The sequence below is a fragment of the Porites lutea genome, chromosome 11, assembly GCF_958299795.1.
Source record: "Porites lutea chromosome 11, jaPorLute2.1, whole genome shotgun sequence".
Classification (NCBI taxonomy): Eukaryota; Metazoa; Cnidaria; class Anthozoa; order Scleractinia; family Poritidae; genus Porites; species Porites lutea.
This window is the reverse complement of record NC_133211.1, coordinates 22,380,124-22,396,013: the sequence shown is the minus strand read 5'-3', so window position 1 is coordinate 22,396,013 and position 15,890 is coordinate 22,380,124. Positions and strand designations below refer to the sequence as shown.

The 15,890-nt window shown below is 37.7% G+C and overlaps 2 protein-coding genes across 2 annotated transcripts; one reads left to right on the top strand and one right to left on the bottom strand.

Moving 5' to 3' along the window:
* Positions 1-575: 575 nt before the first annotated feature.
* Positions 576-12,608, bottom strand: LOC140952580 (protein LTV1 homolog). The gene is made up of 14 exons (XM_073402007.1): positions 12,556-12,608; positions 12,325-12,462; positions 11,298-11,320; positions 10,333-10,498; positions 9,896-9,983; positions 8,817-8,917; positions 8,181-8,203; positions 7,778-7,956; positions 7,377-7,408; positions 7,127-7,257; positions 6,508-6,647; positions 3,043-3,095; positions 2,211-2,411; positions 576-1,917 (listed from the first exon to the last, which is right to left on the bottom strand). The coding sequence occupies exons 1-14, from the start codon at positions 12,556-12,558 to the stop codon at positions 1,810-1,812; spliced, it is 1,386 nt and encodes a 461-aa protein (XP_073258108.1). The 5' UTR covers positions 12,559-12,608; the 3' UTR covers positions 576-1,809.
* A 1,814-nt stretch (positions 12,609-14,422) lies between these two features.
* LOC140952629 (uncharacterized) lies at positions 14,423-15,778 on the top strand. The gene has a single exon (XM_073402062.1). It carries the CDS (start codon positions 14,564-14,566, stop codon positions 15,740-15,742), a length of 1,179 nt encoding a protein of 392 aa, XP_073258163.1. The 5' UTR covers positions 14,423-14,563; the 3' UTR covers positions 15,743-15,778.
* Positions 15,779-15,890: the final 112 nt, after the last annotated feature.

Genomic DNA, 15,890 nt, shown 5'->3' with positions numbered 1-15,890 from the left:
TAGGCTGCGCCAACAGTTTTCCCGAATTCGCACCAGAGAGCCTGCTCATAGGTTAGGAAATTGAAAAATGGAAACAAAACAAAAAATGGGTACTGGAGTTATTAATTATAGGGCTAAAACTTCCAAAAAGTAGTAAGGGATATCAGCGTCAGAGAAATAAATTAACCGCTAATTTTATATTTTCACTTAAGCCGGAATCCCTATCTCTTTTCGTCTATATACAGATCTTTGCATTGAACTTTTTTCAGTTCTTGTCTGGTGAGACTTAAGCGCTCTGCCAAGGGAGCAAACAGACCATTCGCAGCCAGTATACTACCCTAACCCTCGAGAAAGCCCTTCATTTCGAAAGGCGAGTATCCCTCGCGCATGAGCGGCGATGCCGCTTGAGGGCGGAGAGCGTCCTTTCCTGACACTCGCGAACAACTTCCCACGATATTAATATAAAACTAGATAATTTCGGATTCCCTAACTATCTTGAGCGTGCAAGTTTCAAGATTGAAATTTAACAATATTTTTAAGGAAATTTCAGGCTGGAATTTCTGAGAACTGTAAGACTGAAAAATGAAATGGAGCAATTTTCATCACAAATATCGGGCGTAATCTTTATTGTGGTAAAATACTACGTTTACATTTTCCGGTCCGAAAACGTTTGTCTTTAATACACGTAATTGTTATCTACAGTTCCTGCTGTTTCTTGGTGGTGCGGAAACCACTGCTGGTTAGCCATTGTTTTGTGACTCCCTTTTTTCGCATTACGTCACTTGCGGGGTAACACCGTGATGTTCGCCATTTCCAAGTCTTCTCAAGCCTCTGTTTCAAAGCGAGGCGAAGTGCGCAGCCATTGATAAGAAAGTGATTTCTTAATTTTCACGCAAATAAAATTCATTTTCACAATACTGTCAGGCGAGTTGCAAACTAGTTGCGCTCGTCTCGTCAAAGTCCGTACAGTTGTAGCCTCGTGAAAGGAAAGGTTTTGCACCTAGCCTCGTTTTGAAGGGCTGTTTTTACGTGACGTCACCAAAATTCAAAAATAAAGAATTGTCGATCCTCCTGAGTTTTATTTTCAGAAAGTGTCAGAGACGCTTAAAACGTACAGATTTTCACTTCGAAAGAAAGGGTTCTTCGTTTTGTGAATGAGAACGCTTGAATTTCTAACCTTTTGCAGTACACGGCATTTTTAATAACGAAGCGGCTAAGAGAGCTGTCATGAAGGTTAAAAAGTTGACTCAGTTATTTTGGGGGCTTTTGCTATCTGAACAGTCCTTATATAAGGAAAAGTATTATTTTAATTTTCATGAGTTCCTCGAGGGATGAATTCGCCCTTTCATATCAAAACTTGGTAATAGATGTTTCTGTTGGTTTCCGGCCGCCATGTTGATGCCCCTCAGAGGGAGACCAACATGGCGACTCCATACAAAGCTTTATAAATTTGAGTAAAACATTTCTCGAATATCTCGCATATGGAAAATGTTTTCATTTCCCAGATTGTAAACTTTATCAATTGAACGCGTTCTATTTTTATTTTCGATAGCGCGACAGTGAAAACCAGCAGCTTATTCCGCTTTACGGACGCCAATGGCTGCTGAAAAAAGACGACTATCATATTTTCTCGATTAAACGTCGGGTCAAAGCTGTTGATTTTTAAATAAACACCGGGGGCGTTTAATCGAGAAAATACGGTATTTTAAAATGTCTCGTCTGTCTAACCTGCCCGTGCTACGCACAGCTATCACAGCAAACGTAGTAGTATATTCTGAAGGTTAAAATATATACATGGACTAAAACAATGAACTGTTAAAAACTCAGTCGTCAGAGCTTCCTTCCTTGCTGCTGTTTTGTATTTATCAAGGACTGCTCTTGTCTTTGTTTTTCAGATTTAAAAGCTATCTTGTTCGCTTTCTTTTCCATTCGCCTCACCTAAAACACAAACAGACAAACAAATAATAATAATAAAAAACAAGAAAAAATAAACATTGATTCATTCAAACCATCTTTCCGTGTCAGATTGGCTCCAATCCCAAGGCTATTTATTTATAACATCGAGACAGAGCTTGCAATGTTTGGGAGTGCAAAATACCGTCTTTCACCTTACTGACATCAAGCGAAATTTTTGTGTTTCGGTTGCCCCCAAAAATAGCTCACTTCTTAACCCAAGCGAATTTTATGGACAACATTTATTCCCTTTTGCACTTGATATGAACTGAACTAACCTTTCTTTCACTCTTCACTTCCTGTTTCCGTTGTTTTTTCTCTTCCTTTGTTTCATCTTTATGTCTGACTGTAACGCGAGGCAGGTCTTTTTCTGTTTCTTCTGTTTCTTTAATCTCACTTGTTTTCACAGCATTACTGGGCCCTCCTTGGGAAAATACACCCAGGGGAATTCCAGCTTTGGATAACTTTATCGGCTTTACCTAGAAAAGAACCAAAAAAAGCTGTGAAGTATACGAAAAGAAATGTGCAATACAAGCAAAACAAGCACAATCTCAAACGAAAGGAGGACTGAGCGAGGGGTCTCCTTTAATGCACCACGCTCTGTTTTGGCGACACTGTTTTAGGCCTCGCCTAGAGTAATAAAGGCCCCGTCCATATTTATACCAACAAACCTGAAAACGCACTTTTTTCTTCAGTTTTGCCCACTGTTTAAACAAAAACTGCGTTTAAGGTCACCGAAAACGTAATTGTTCCAAAAATCTGACATCGAATCAGCTATGTGGTCGACGTGTTAGCCAACCTCTTCCCCACGGCTTGACGATGTTTCATGGTACCGCGGGTCTCAAGGGACATGCGCCTGCTCTTCCATCATCAAAGGTGGAGTCTCAACTTATCAGGATTAAATGTGGCGACAGAAACCATTGAAAACGACAACATGACCGGTACAAATTTAATTTCGAGAACACATTCTCTGGGCGAAAATTCCGTTCTCAAATTTAATTGGTCAAGTTTGCAAAGAAACCTTAGAACATGTACTGAAACATCCCGCGGTCAGCCAAACAAACAATTCCGCCAAGCGTGGAAGAGAAACCTGTTTGAACAGTTTCATACCTTTGGAGGGTCCTTGATCAGTGTTGGGTGATTGTAAAGATTGGAGTAGGTACCTGGCGAATATACGGCAATAAATAAATCTAAAGTAGTAACAAAATGGATGTTACTAAAACGGGAAACAGGGAGCGGGGAACGGGGAGCGGGGAACGAGAAAATCGAAAATGGGAACAAAACCTAACTTGAACCCTAGCCTTATCAGTAACTTCATTTCCAATTCTCTGTTTTCTTCCCATTTTTCATTTTCCCGTTTCCCGTGCTCGTTCCCCGCTCTCCGTTTCCCGTTTAAGGTGGCTCGACCGGATTTTTTTGAGGGGATACCTCCCAAGTTTGAGCATTAATTACGTCGCCATGAGTAAAGATATGGGAAAAAGGTTACCACAACTGTATTATATGAAGATGAAAATTTCTTATGATTTGGGTTTTATTGCCATCGGAGTCGCCATGGCAACGTAACGACGCCATTTGGTTTTTTATTTATCTTTGTGTTTCTCTGTACCGGGAGATTTTTTAAGAAATCGCTTAAGGGAGTTTGTACCTGCCATAATTGCCTCAATTATGGCAAAGTTTGAACAAATTCTATGAGAGCGTTTTCGAAATATTTTGAAACGAAGTTTTAAGCATCATATAAACAGCGAAATAGCATGCTATCCACACAATTAGCTAATTTTTAAAGAAAACGATAAGCTTTGGAAACGCGGCTTCATCTCATAGTGGTTTGATTCCATTGAAAACTGCGTATAAAAACAGAGGGGAATTGCTCTGGGCGATCGCGAGTAAAAAGAATTTTAGTAACTTGCAGTCAGCTACTTTTGTTACAGTTTTTGCGTGTAATTTGGTCCACGCCTACAAATTTCGCATTTTTCAAAAAACTGCTCGATAAATTTTTTTATAAATTGGAAAATCCCGAGATCAATCGTCAATAAATATACCCTGCAAGTTTCAAGAACACTGAAAACAGGAAAGGCTTTTAAATAGGGCCTCAAATATAACCAATTTTCCCCCCAGATTTTGTGTTTACAAGTGAGCGTCCACATTATTCACTGGCATTGTTTTCAAGTTTCATATGCACGTGCACATTTAGCAAAAAGATAGAATTTGCATCAAAAGAGACCCTCGGTTAAATCTCCGGAATAAAGAAATTACTGATATTTTCTAACATCACAGCAACTCTTTCTAAGAGTTTCAGCGATGTTATAACCTGAGTAAGATAATTAAGTGTTACATCCTACAAGATGAGCCGTGACGTTCACCGTCTCGGCTCTCACTGCTATCTGTGATACAAGCCAATTATTAGCATATTCCGGATATTTCTTCCGAAAGTAATCGAGAGTTCTTTTTTATGCAAATTTTTTTTTTTTTTGCTAAATGTGCACGTGCATATGATTCTTGAAAACAATGCCAGTGAATAATAAGGACGCTCACTTGTAAACACAAAATCTGGGGGAAAAATTGGTCATATTTGAGGCCCTATTTAAAAGCCTTTCCTGTTTTCAATGTTCTTGAAACTTGCAGGGTATATTTATTGACGATTGATCTCGGGATTTTCCAATTTATAAAAAAATTTATCGAGCGGTTTTTTGAAAAATGCGAAATTTGTAGGCGTGGACCAAATTACGTGCAAAAACTGTAACAAAAACAGCTGAATGCAAGTAATAAAATTCACCTTACTCGCGATCGCCCAGAGCAATTCCGCTCTTTTTTTGTACACAGTTTTCAATGGAATCAAATCACAATGAGATGAAACCGCGTTTCCAAAGCTTATCATTTTCTTAAAAAATTAGCTAATTGTGTGGATAGCATGCTATTTCACTGTTTTTATGATGCTCAAAACTTCGTTTCAAAATATTTCGAAAACGCTCTCATAGAATTTGTTCAAACTTCGCCATAATTGAGGCAATTATGGCAGGCACAAACTCCCTTAAGCGATTTCTTAAAAAAACTCCTGGTACGGAGAAACACGAAGATAAATAAAAAACGTAATGGCGTCGTTACGTTGCCATGGCGACTCCGATTGCAATAAAACCCAAATCATAAGAATTTTTCATCTTTATATAATACAGTTGTGGAAACCTTTTTTCCATATCTTTACTTATGGCGACGTAGTTAATGCTCAAACTTGGGAGGTATCGCCCCCAAAAAAATCCAGTCGAGCCACCTTAAGTATAACTAACTTCCTAACAAAATAAGCTTTTTTAGTAGCATTAACGAAAAAAGAGGCGAAAAAAATCTCCTCACGGGACGTGTAGATAAAGATTATTGTTTCAAACTTTGACGTAATTTTTACATTTCTCAGTTTCAAAAACGCTCAGTTTCAAAAGGAGCTTCAACGCCAGGTACAATGAGTGAATGAAATTCTTATCTATTTTTTAAAAACTTTACATCTAACATTGGGCTATGAAGGGGGTCTAAACCAGTTTTATACAATGTAGGCTGCGAAAAGGGATAGAAAACTGTTTATGTCCTGAAGATAAAATTTCTATAGCGGATCGAGTAACCAGAGCTACACTGCGAAGTAACCAGGTGAAGGTCAGCCGCTAAAAATTGTTACTCATCTTGCAGATAATTATTTGTGGGTATTATCTGCCAAACCCTCAAATCAGACTTAGTATGTAATGCATATGTAACTATCACTTTTAGGTTGTCCCTCAAACATTGAAAAGCAATGTTAATTTTCCTCTCAAAGCATGTCCAACCAGGGTGACACAGACAAGCAATGGAGAGAGAAAAGAATAAGTTGAACTCAGGTGCAACCAAAGAACCTTAAAACAAGGAACTGAACTGCAAGAGTAGTAACTTATTTACTATACCACAAGTGTAACGCAAAACCAGTGATTGTATACACAAGTTTGCTGACTACTTATGGAACCGCTCTAAGACAAATTGCCAATATTTAATTGTATTGCACAATAAAACTTCAAGATAGCGCACCAAACAATTATTATGAAAGAAGGAGAAATCAAGCATCAGAAAGCACAGGAAAAAATTCCGAGCTCCAGAAGAGATTCAAACTCTGACAACCCTCTTGAGTTCTCGATTGGACGCTTTACCACTGAGCTACTGGAGTGAGCAGGATCAAAATTTAATTATTATACACTAGCACGAGAGGACTGTATCAGATACTTGTTCAAAATCAGCTGTCCACCACACTTGACTACCAACAGGCCATTTCTGAGGTGTTTCAAGCCTCGGTTTCAAAGCGAGGCTAGGTGCAAAGCCATTGATATGAAAATTGTTTTTTATTCTCCTACAAATAAAACTACTTTCACAAGAGAGGTTTTCCATTTAGCCTCGTTTTGAAAATGAGAGTTTTTGAAACTCGGAAATGGCTTAGCTATTCATGTAAAAAACTGGAGCAATTTGTAAGTGTTTCAAATTTTTAGCAAGTTGTTATATTACTTTTAACACCCTTTTCAACCAATGAAACAAATTTCTCCGTTGCTGATGATAAGCCAGCACTGTACTCACTTAAAATTGATTCACAGTCCCATTTCTCCTTTGGTTGCTCTGCTACTCTCACCAGTTCATCTGGACAACTGTCACTATCATTGCCATCAACAAATTTATTAAGGCTCATGACAGCTTCTCCTTCCTTCACCTTAGAAAGGCTACAAAATAACAACAAATCGACATAAAAATACCCATGTGCATGTGAATGTAATTGAAGCCAATGTATTGAAGCATAAAAAACACTATAATTTCAGAGGTCTAATTACCTTATTGACATGTTATTGACATATTTGTTACAGGAAATTGCAAGTGGGTGGATGGGCGGCATCAAAACAAAGTCTAAAGGCTCCCCAGCCTTTTTATCTCCCCCAGGCCATGCTATGCTTGCTTTGCTCACCGATTTTCTTTTTTCACCCGCTCCACTTGGGAGCTAATCAAAACAGTCCAGCTAGATCAGTTAGTTCCTGAATAATAAACATGGCCAGTTCTGACTTTTGGAAAGCAGCCTGAGACCATATTTAACCTCAAGTTGTCAGAAAGTTGTGCAAGTTGTCAGAAAAAGTAACCCTTGATTTGTTCAGATTGTCCTTCACACAACTCTTTCCCGTATTGGAAAGCATTTGATTATTTCACTTACTCTTGGTTCTGTTGGCTTTCAATAAATTCATCAGCAAGAGCATTAAGTCGCTCACTGTCAGGGTTGATTGTCCCTTCCAGTTCTTCATGATCGAGGGCACCAATTTCATCTTCGTCATACTCCTCCATTAACTAAAATTCAGTTCAAAACCAACATTATTACAGTATGGGAAAAATTTGTCTCAGTTAGTTACAAAAGTTGTCGGTTATCTCCACCACATATTATTATTACTTATTTATTCAACTCCTACCTTTTCAAATCTTTCATCTATGAGCTTTAAACCTGAAATAAAAATACAAAACAAACTTTAGTTGCAGAACTGTGTTAACAGCAATGTAACATAAAACAAACATACAGTTGACAAGCAAAATTTGTTGGTTTTAAAAAACTTCTCACAAATTGGAAAATCTTACACATACTAAACTTTATCTAAACTCAAAGCCCCAAGATCTACATATGAATTCTCCAGGCTGAACTCTATATATTTCCTTAAAGAATCAGTAGGGAGAATTTGATTAAAGATCCAAGAATTTTCCCTTTGATGATCATTTTTTCTTTCTAATTACCTTTTCTCTTGATGGTGTATAGATGCATTGTGGGAGAAAATTGATATTAGTCACTCTTGGGACTTAGGGTTAAAATTTTACGTACCTTCATTTCTTCTCAGAACAGAGGATGTCATGGAATAGTTTGTAAACCTTGACTTAGTTTCCTCTTCTTCAAAGAATGACATCCCATCATTAGAATCAGAATCATCTGCCTCATCAGAAGGAATAAGTTCATCATCATCATCGGAATCTTCTTCACCACTTCTGATCAAATCATCATCACTGCAGATGACAAATATTACCATTCAGTCAGTGAGAGAAGTTTTTATAATTTTTAACAAAAAATCTGCTAAAAAAAGGACCTTTGAAGTGTGCACATAAGGAATGGTAGAGGTTTGTTGATAAAAATTATGTCCATTGTGAAATTTGCCTATTACAAAGAACAATATTACTGTCTCATTTGTTGACTACTCCTTTAGACAAAACACCAACCTAAATTTAATTACCTTTCATAGCCTTCTCTGTTTGCCTGAAAACAACAAAGACAACTTGTTTAGCAGTCAAAGCCATTAAATAAAGATTATAGCTGTGATGATGGTGGCAAGTATTCAAAGAAGCATGATATGACATCATCATCATCATCATCATCATCAGTTGACTGTCAGGCATCTCCAACTTTCTTGGTCTTGGTGTAATCCTTGATGCCATCCTCTGGGAAATGCTTTTTGGGGTTTATCCATTCCTGTCCTTGGTTGGATAAGGCCTTTTGTGGTCTCCCTGAGAGTTTTCTCCCATTGTCCCATTGAAGGGCTTCCGCAGCTAGTATTTCGCATTTCAGAAGGCTGTGAAGTGCACAACCTGTTAATGGCTTTTTGGTAAGTTTTAGCCCTTTCATAGCCAGACACTGACCAGAAAATGGCTCAACTGCTGTATTTTATCGGCTATAACCCGAGGGATTTTTACCAAACTTTAGCCTAACTTGAATAAAAATCTGACTCGTAGAGGGGGAATTGGCTTATAGCTGTGAGTTTAACTTACCCAAAAATTAATGCCATTACTCCCTGTAGGTCTTATAAAGAGTATTTTTTAATTCACTGAGATGCAAAATAACAGCGACATTCAATACCATGAATCATAATTACCTTTATTACAAAGTCGTCATCAAGAACATTATCAGGATCATTTAAATCAAGTGCATCATCCAGGGCAGCAACAACATCAGGGTCCAGGTCTGGACGAGGGCCTGACAAGATAAAAGAAGAAAAAACAAAGTTGTAAGGATACGCAATATCACCAGCTGTTTCAGCTGGACTTCATGTAGTAAGTATTAGACCCTAATTCCACAGTGTTTTTCAACTTTTGATTGGGGTCAGTTAGCAAAGATCTGTCAACACAACTAAAAGAATGCCTTAAAATTATTAAGGATGACAAGTTAGAATATAATTTGTTGAAAATTAACGAAGATATAACAAACATCTGTAAAATTTCACAACTTTGTGGAGCAACAATAAAAAATCTTCATTCGCTTTTAATGTTAAAATTTAATGTTATCACCTTTAAACTTGGTAAGGCACACATTCCAGCAGTGTCAATGAATAATTTTGCCATCTGGTCTTTATCAAAACTTGGAAATAAAATGTGGAGGGGTTTATTCCATACATCCTCAATCATTTCTCTTCACTTTATTACACATATACTACTCTTCAATTAACTCAATTGATTAACTCTGTTGCAAACTAAATGTAAGAACATGTGCATTTAGAGAGTCATTCTCAAGGTCAAGATTTCAGGTTTCTTCACAACTACGATATACAACTATTGAGAATCAACCTAATTTAAAAAATTTTAAACTGAATTTAATTTTGACCTGTAACAGATACATGTATACATGTAGCTCTGCAAAATTCTGTGAATTTTAAAGACATTAATTTTGTATTGTGGGGTGAAGAAACTTGCATACCCTCACCCACCACACAAATGTCTGTATAAAAATTTTGGCACCCTTACATTGTATCATTCCAAACCTTGGCAAGTCTACCGCATTTTAGCCGCTCTTTCCAGCAACATGGATGGATTTTCCAACAAGTTCAAGTCAAAGTTCAAGCCTGGAAGAAGGGTCTATTCACTTAATAATACACACAGACATGGCAGAAGAACATGGACCTTAGAAAGACAGTCATTATAAGTAGGCTGCTGTAATGAGACACTAGATTTAAATTACCAAATGTTGGAGCAGCAAGGTTAAGGAGTCCTTCAGGCTCTTCATAACTTGAGGCAAATGCTTCACTTGGTAACTTTACATTACCAAACTGACAAATAAAACAGAAATAAAACAACACTATTATTAATATACAATGTTCTGTTAGTAACAACACATTGAAGAGATGTATGACATAGAGATTTACTACCTTTAACCCGTAATCTTTTAAGACTATATAACAGATATATTACTTATTTTTATTTTTTTTGGGATGTTTTTTCTTGGTGTTGTGGAAACAATTATTGTTAGTTCATTTTTGCATTGTGGAGTGGGTATTGTTTAGTGTGTCTTTACAGTCTTTTGTATTACGTCAATTGGTGATCACACTGTAACGTCCGCAACACCAAGAAACTACCACATCTTAAAACTACTTTGAAGCAGTAATTTGTCATGAGTACCTTAAATTGATCTGTAGGTTTCTTGGTCTCTACCACAGTGACGTTATCTGGTAGTGGCTCTAGTGACAAATTGGTGCGAGGTTTGAGATGCTGTAAATAATCATAGTCATCATCAAAGAAAATACCATGCTGGTGTTCTTCATCCTTATTCCTTCTTTGATTATCACTGAAAAACAAGAGATAAAAACCACAAACCTTTTCATTCTAAAAAAGCAAATATAGTTCACTTTAAGCTTATACCTGCCAACTCTCATGTATTGTGCAGGAGTTTCACAACTGTGGACTAAGGGACTGTTCATTGTTATTGGGAAGGGGGGCTGGTGGGATTTGATGGGTAGCATCTGCAATATATAATGGCCCCCCTCTTTATTATAATGTGCCCCTCCTTGTATCCCAAATTAATTGAGATGAACCTCCCTCTCACGCATCAAGGACAATTATTTCGCACTCCTAACTCACAAATCCTGACAAACGTTCTTTAACAGATGATTAATAGTAAAAATTCAATTGAAATTTCATGAAAATATTCCAAAAAGGCTTTCAATGATGACTCAGGGTGTGTTCCCTTGAGATGATACAGTTTAGGATCAGTGATCTGAGATGGCTCGGAACATGGTAGATCAAATGAACAGAGTAATCTCGGAACATGATCTTGATCCTGAACATCCCCAAGGAATGTACCCTTAGTGTCCAAACGAAATCAAAACACACTAAAAGTTTTGTCTTTTTAATAGCTTCAGAAGTGCTCAAAATGTTGTTTGGAAGTCTTCGGAAAGTTGTTGGAAATTATCAGAAGTTGCTGTGTCATGACAAGGTGAAAATCTCATGCATTTGACACAGAAAAAGTTGGCAGGTCTATAATTACAGAAATGTTTGTTTCACTTGCATGTTTACTTTAGCCTTGTTAAGTGGAAAACAAAAATTGTGAAAAATAATTGTAAAAGGAAGTGTAACAATGTACTCACTTAGAACCACTACCACTTGTACCCTGAAGACAAAGAAAAAAATATTACACTTGTGAGCGTATAAGCTACGATGGCTCTATTTCATTTCTTATCTATACAAAGGCTCCAAAAGAAATTTTTACTCGGTCAAGTCTCATTTCTGACCAATAAAAAAATAAAGGAAAAAAGTTAACAAATCCTTTTGTTACTTTCTATTTGTGAAAGTGATTGTATTTTTACAAGGAGACAAAAGTGTAAGATCTGTAGGTGCTCAGGAATTAGCTCTTTGTTCAAAAATGAGAATGAGCATGACTGGTCAACATGACCAGCAATTGAAGTTTTGGGGCGGTCCAGTTGCTATTCTAGCCAGACATTGTCCATTGACAGACTGTTATTTTGAGCCCAGATCAGAGAGTTGCCTGAACCTGAATTGAGGCAAAAAAGGGGCTTGTCACATCAGAATCGAGCCCTCCATAGGTGCCAGTGAAATGAGGGCAGCGGGAATCATGCCTCTATTTATTCATTATTTTATTTATTTATTCCAAGACTGAACCTCCTAACAAACCTACTAGTCTTGAATATAATAGTCCAGCTTTGAGTTCACTGTGACCGCTGAATAAAAGAAGTGAAGATGCATCTTTTACAGGCTTAGCCTCCATCTGAAGTAAATATATTCCAAATTCCAACGAGACGAAGACTTGTTTATTACTCTGTCTATTGTGTATTTTCAAATTTCAATTAAAAAACACTTACTTGCTGGAATTTGTGAATATTTTACGTTATGTCAAGGCTAAACCTATATGAATGTGTCGTTAATGTTTGTATTCAGCGGTAATTTTAAATTCGAAACTGGACTATTAAACCAAAACCTGCACGGCCAGATGGCCAGTTTTTAGGAAGTTTTAAGACACCTTGGACAAAATGCAAAGCTGGATGATCGAATTCGAAAGAGAAAATGGTTACAAAATTAATAATACGAGAATAACAGAGAGGTATCAGCTGGAGTCAGGGTTGTAGGAAGTAACTATGATAAACGATGGATCTTTACCTGATTTTCAGAATCTAAGGGCAGTAAGACATGCTTGGAGCTCTCCTCATCAGCTTGAAGAGGATCCTTTTGACTTCGATGAACAAGCTGAAAACTATGAGCGCTTTTCTTGTCTATAAACGGCTTCTTTCTCTTTCCCTGTAACAATGATCATTTCAATGTAAGTCAGAATACGACAAATGATTATCTATTGGCAAAACCTTACAAGGAAAACTCTTAAACAAAGCTTACCATTACTGTAATTCCTTCACGTGTTACCGGCCATGTTTTTCTTGCACAACTCGAAGAAACGTTGAGCCTGCGTTCCTTATTCGCGGTATTTGCCTTACCAATTCATGCCTGAAGTAAGCCAACACAAAGTATCTCGCTTAGGAGCAAATGAATTCAGCCTGGCTGTTCTGCCTTATATTTTGTACGTTTTTTGGTTGTCAAGTCTCCTTTTATCCCGCAAGATAATTTGTACATGCAATTGTTGGGATATTGAATGGCTATTGCATATTGGAAATAATTGTTGAGACCTTCAATTTGTGGAACAAAGAGGAGAGCCCGGGGAGAGGGGGCGGAGGCACTTCCCAATAACAAGCTAATGGGTATGTGCCGCTGGATGGAGTCGCATTTTCACGACTGGATTGACTATTATGGAATTGCATTTTTATAAGAGTTACTAGAGTGGGGTCGCATATTTTCAGGATTTTGGGGGTCAGAAAATTAAGGTATATAGGGATTTAAAAATAGAAAGATTTACACCACACTATTAAAGTTTAACAAATGTGTCAGATCATTTTCGGGTGACCGAGTTAAAAGGCTTTATAAGGTAGATGCATAAACAAAAAGTCACTAAGTTGGGATTGCGAAAATTACTTTTTTCCCAAAGTGACTAAAATGGGGTCTATAATAATATGGCCACAGATCAGAATAGACTATAATGGGGTAGGGGTTCTTAGAGGTCAGCGTCACATACGGGAGAAGAGCTAGAAAGGTAGAAAACGACACAGCACTTTTATTCCTGACCCCGCTCAATTGTCACTAGAGGCGACTGGTTCAGAATCACAGGAATGCTATTGAACGTTGAAAACAGTCAAGTCCAAAAAAGCTAACAAAAACATAGAACAGAGAATTCTGACGGGCCTTATTACCATTGCATTTTATTTACTATGCCCTAATGTAACGAAAAAAGATAAAATTTAATAATTTCTAACAACAATAAAAAATTAAGTGTCAGCTTGGGTCATCCGGGGGATGTGAAAGAGAGGCCCTGGCAACGAGATTGAATATTGAAACGTGCTTCCGAAAATATGGAGAAAATTATTGGGATAATCACCTCCAACACCTTGTAACTTCTGAGCTTTTGACTTAAACATAATAATACTTCTCAGTCTAAATAATTCATGAAGAGGTAAAGGACTTAAGAAGCAATATCAGGTACTCACAGAAAGTATGCGAAAAAGAAACTAAACAAATTGTTAAGCCTTGTTCATCACAAGACGAGCAAAAAAATTTTTTTCTAAAAAAACTAACACTTCTTACGAATGACAAAGTTCAGCTGAAAGTTTAGTGGACGGCTCAATAATAATAATAATATTATAATTTTCACTGCAGTAATTAAGCCAAGAACCTTATTATTCAAATTACGTGAGAAATATTGTTTAAGTTTAGAATTGACTAATCATCCATTAAAGTTACAGTGCTTTATTTGTTCTAAGGAGACGGCGCTGTTTGCAAATTGCATTATTTGTACCATGGATAATAGAAAGACTGGGGTCAATTATCCATGTTTGTACATGAGTCTGTTGACGAAGCCGATTTGATCAAAATGGAAACTCAAATACCCCGAATCTTTTTTTTTTGCAAAATGCAAGTGACGAAAGGAGTAAAGTAAAATTATTAAACTTCTTTTCTCACAATCGCGGAAATCTACAATAGAAATAGAAGTTTTGTTTCCGCAATGGAAAGATAACAAATCCGGCGTTTCATTATCTAACCTTATATTGTGCAGGTGCAATACCTTCTCACCGTCATAACTAATAAGTCGCACTTGGGCATCACCTGTTTTGATCTGTCAACCTCTCACGTCATTGGCCAAGCCAAAATACACTACATTTGTGTGCGGATTTCTTGTTTTGTCTTTCGGGGCTATTGCAGTTTCGGTTTGATTCGCGCACAACAGTGCAATATTTGATTTTCATCAACAAACTGCGAACTCAAAACGCAAAGAAAATCGGCGTTTTCTTTGTACGCCATGTCGGCTTTGAGTCAAGCTATACGGAACAGGCGATGGAGGCAGGCTCGTTTGTTAATCGAGGCAGGTTTTGATATCAACCGTCGTAGCCTAACAGACAAGAGAACTGCGCTTATGGAAGTCTGTTTCCTAGACGACGAAGATAAAGCTCTTGGTTTAGCGAAAAAGCTTTTGCAAAGCGGCGCTGAACTTGGTTCTCAAGACGCACAAGGACTTACGGCGTTGTCATACGCGTGTATTTTAAAACGGAGAAAACTTGTCAGTCTCTTCCTACAGGCTGTGGACTATAATTTGAACACAATTGATCGCGATGGAAACACGGCATTGTTTCACGCAATTACGGTAGGAGATCTCTCGATTGTCGAGATGATTGTTCAAAAATTAAAACACTATGATCTCAGCGTTGATACGCAAAACCATAAGGGTGAGACGCCACTAATTCACGCTTTAAAAATCGGTAATATTCAGTGCGCAGATTGTTTGATCCAAAAAGGCAAAGCGTCTGAAGAAATTTGTGATCTTGAACAATTTAAAAGCGCTAAACAATGGAAAAAGGAACTTCAGCGCAAAGGAAAACGAATTATTTCGGCGCTTTACTCATCCGAGGATAAAAAGGAACACGAACAGAAAAAGAAGCGAAGAACACGTAAAACCGTCAGCGCGAAACCTACGACAGTCTGTACTTTGCCGCCAATAAAAGATAATACAAACACGAAAAATGTTCGCCCCTTCACAGCGCCGGGACTTCTCCCTGTTTCTGACTTTTTTACACCTTGTTCGCCAGTTCAAGAAGAGTTACTACATTTGTACGGAATCTATAATCAACAGAGGACGAGTTCTTATCGCCGAGGCTACAAATTTGCCCCGAAACCGATTAAAAAACTTCCTCCTTTAGAAGAAGAGATCGACGACAAAGAGAGCATAGACCGTGGCGAAACTCCGCAGGAACAAGGAAAGGCAAGGATGAGCTTTGCCCAAGTCAACGAACTGAGTAGTAAGATCAAAGGATTGCAAAGAAGTGCGAGAAATAGGAAAAGCACTGCATCACCGGCAAGTTCCGACGGGCGCGCAATATCAGGGAAGAAATCGGCCTCTTTTACTAAATTACTCCGTAAAGGAGAAAGTAAAGAGTTTACTGTCCCTGAGACGGCGTCATTTTTTCCAAACGAAAGCAACTGAACTGTTTTTCTAAGTTAACATTTGACAACATGTTTAACACGCCAACAACCACTCCGACGAGGACAACTAGAACGTCAAAAAGTTGATTTTATGATCAAAACGTGCACCACACTTTTTGGTACATTGCATGACTAAGACGGAAAATTCC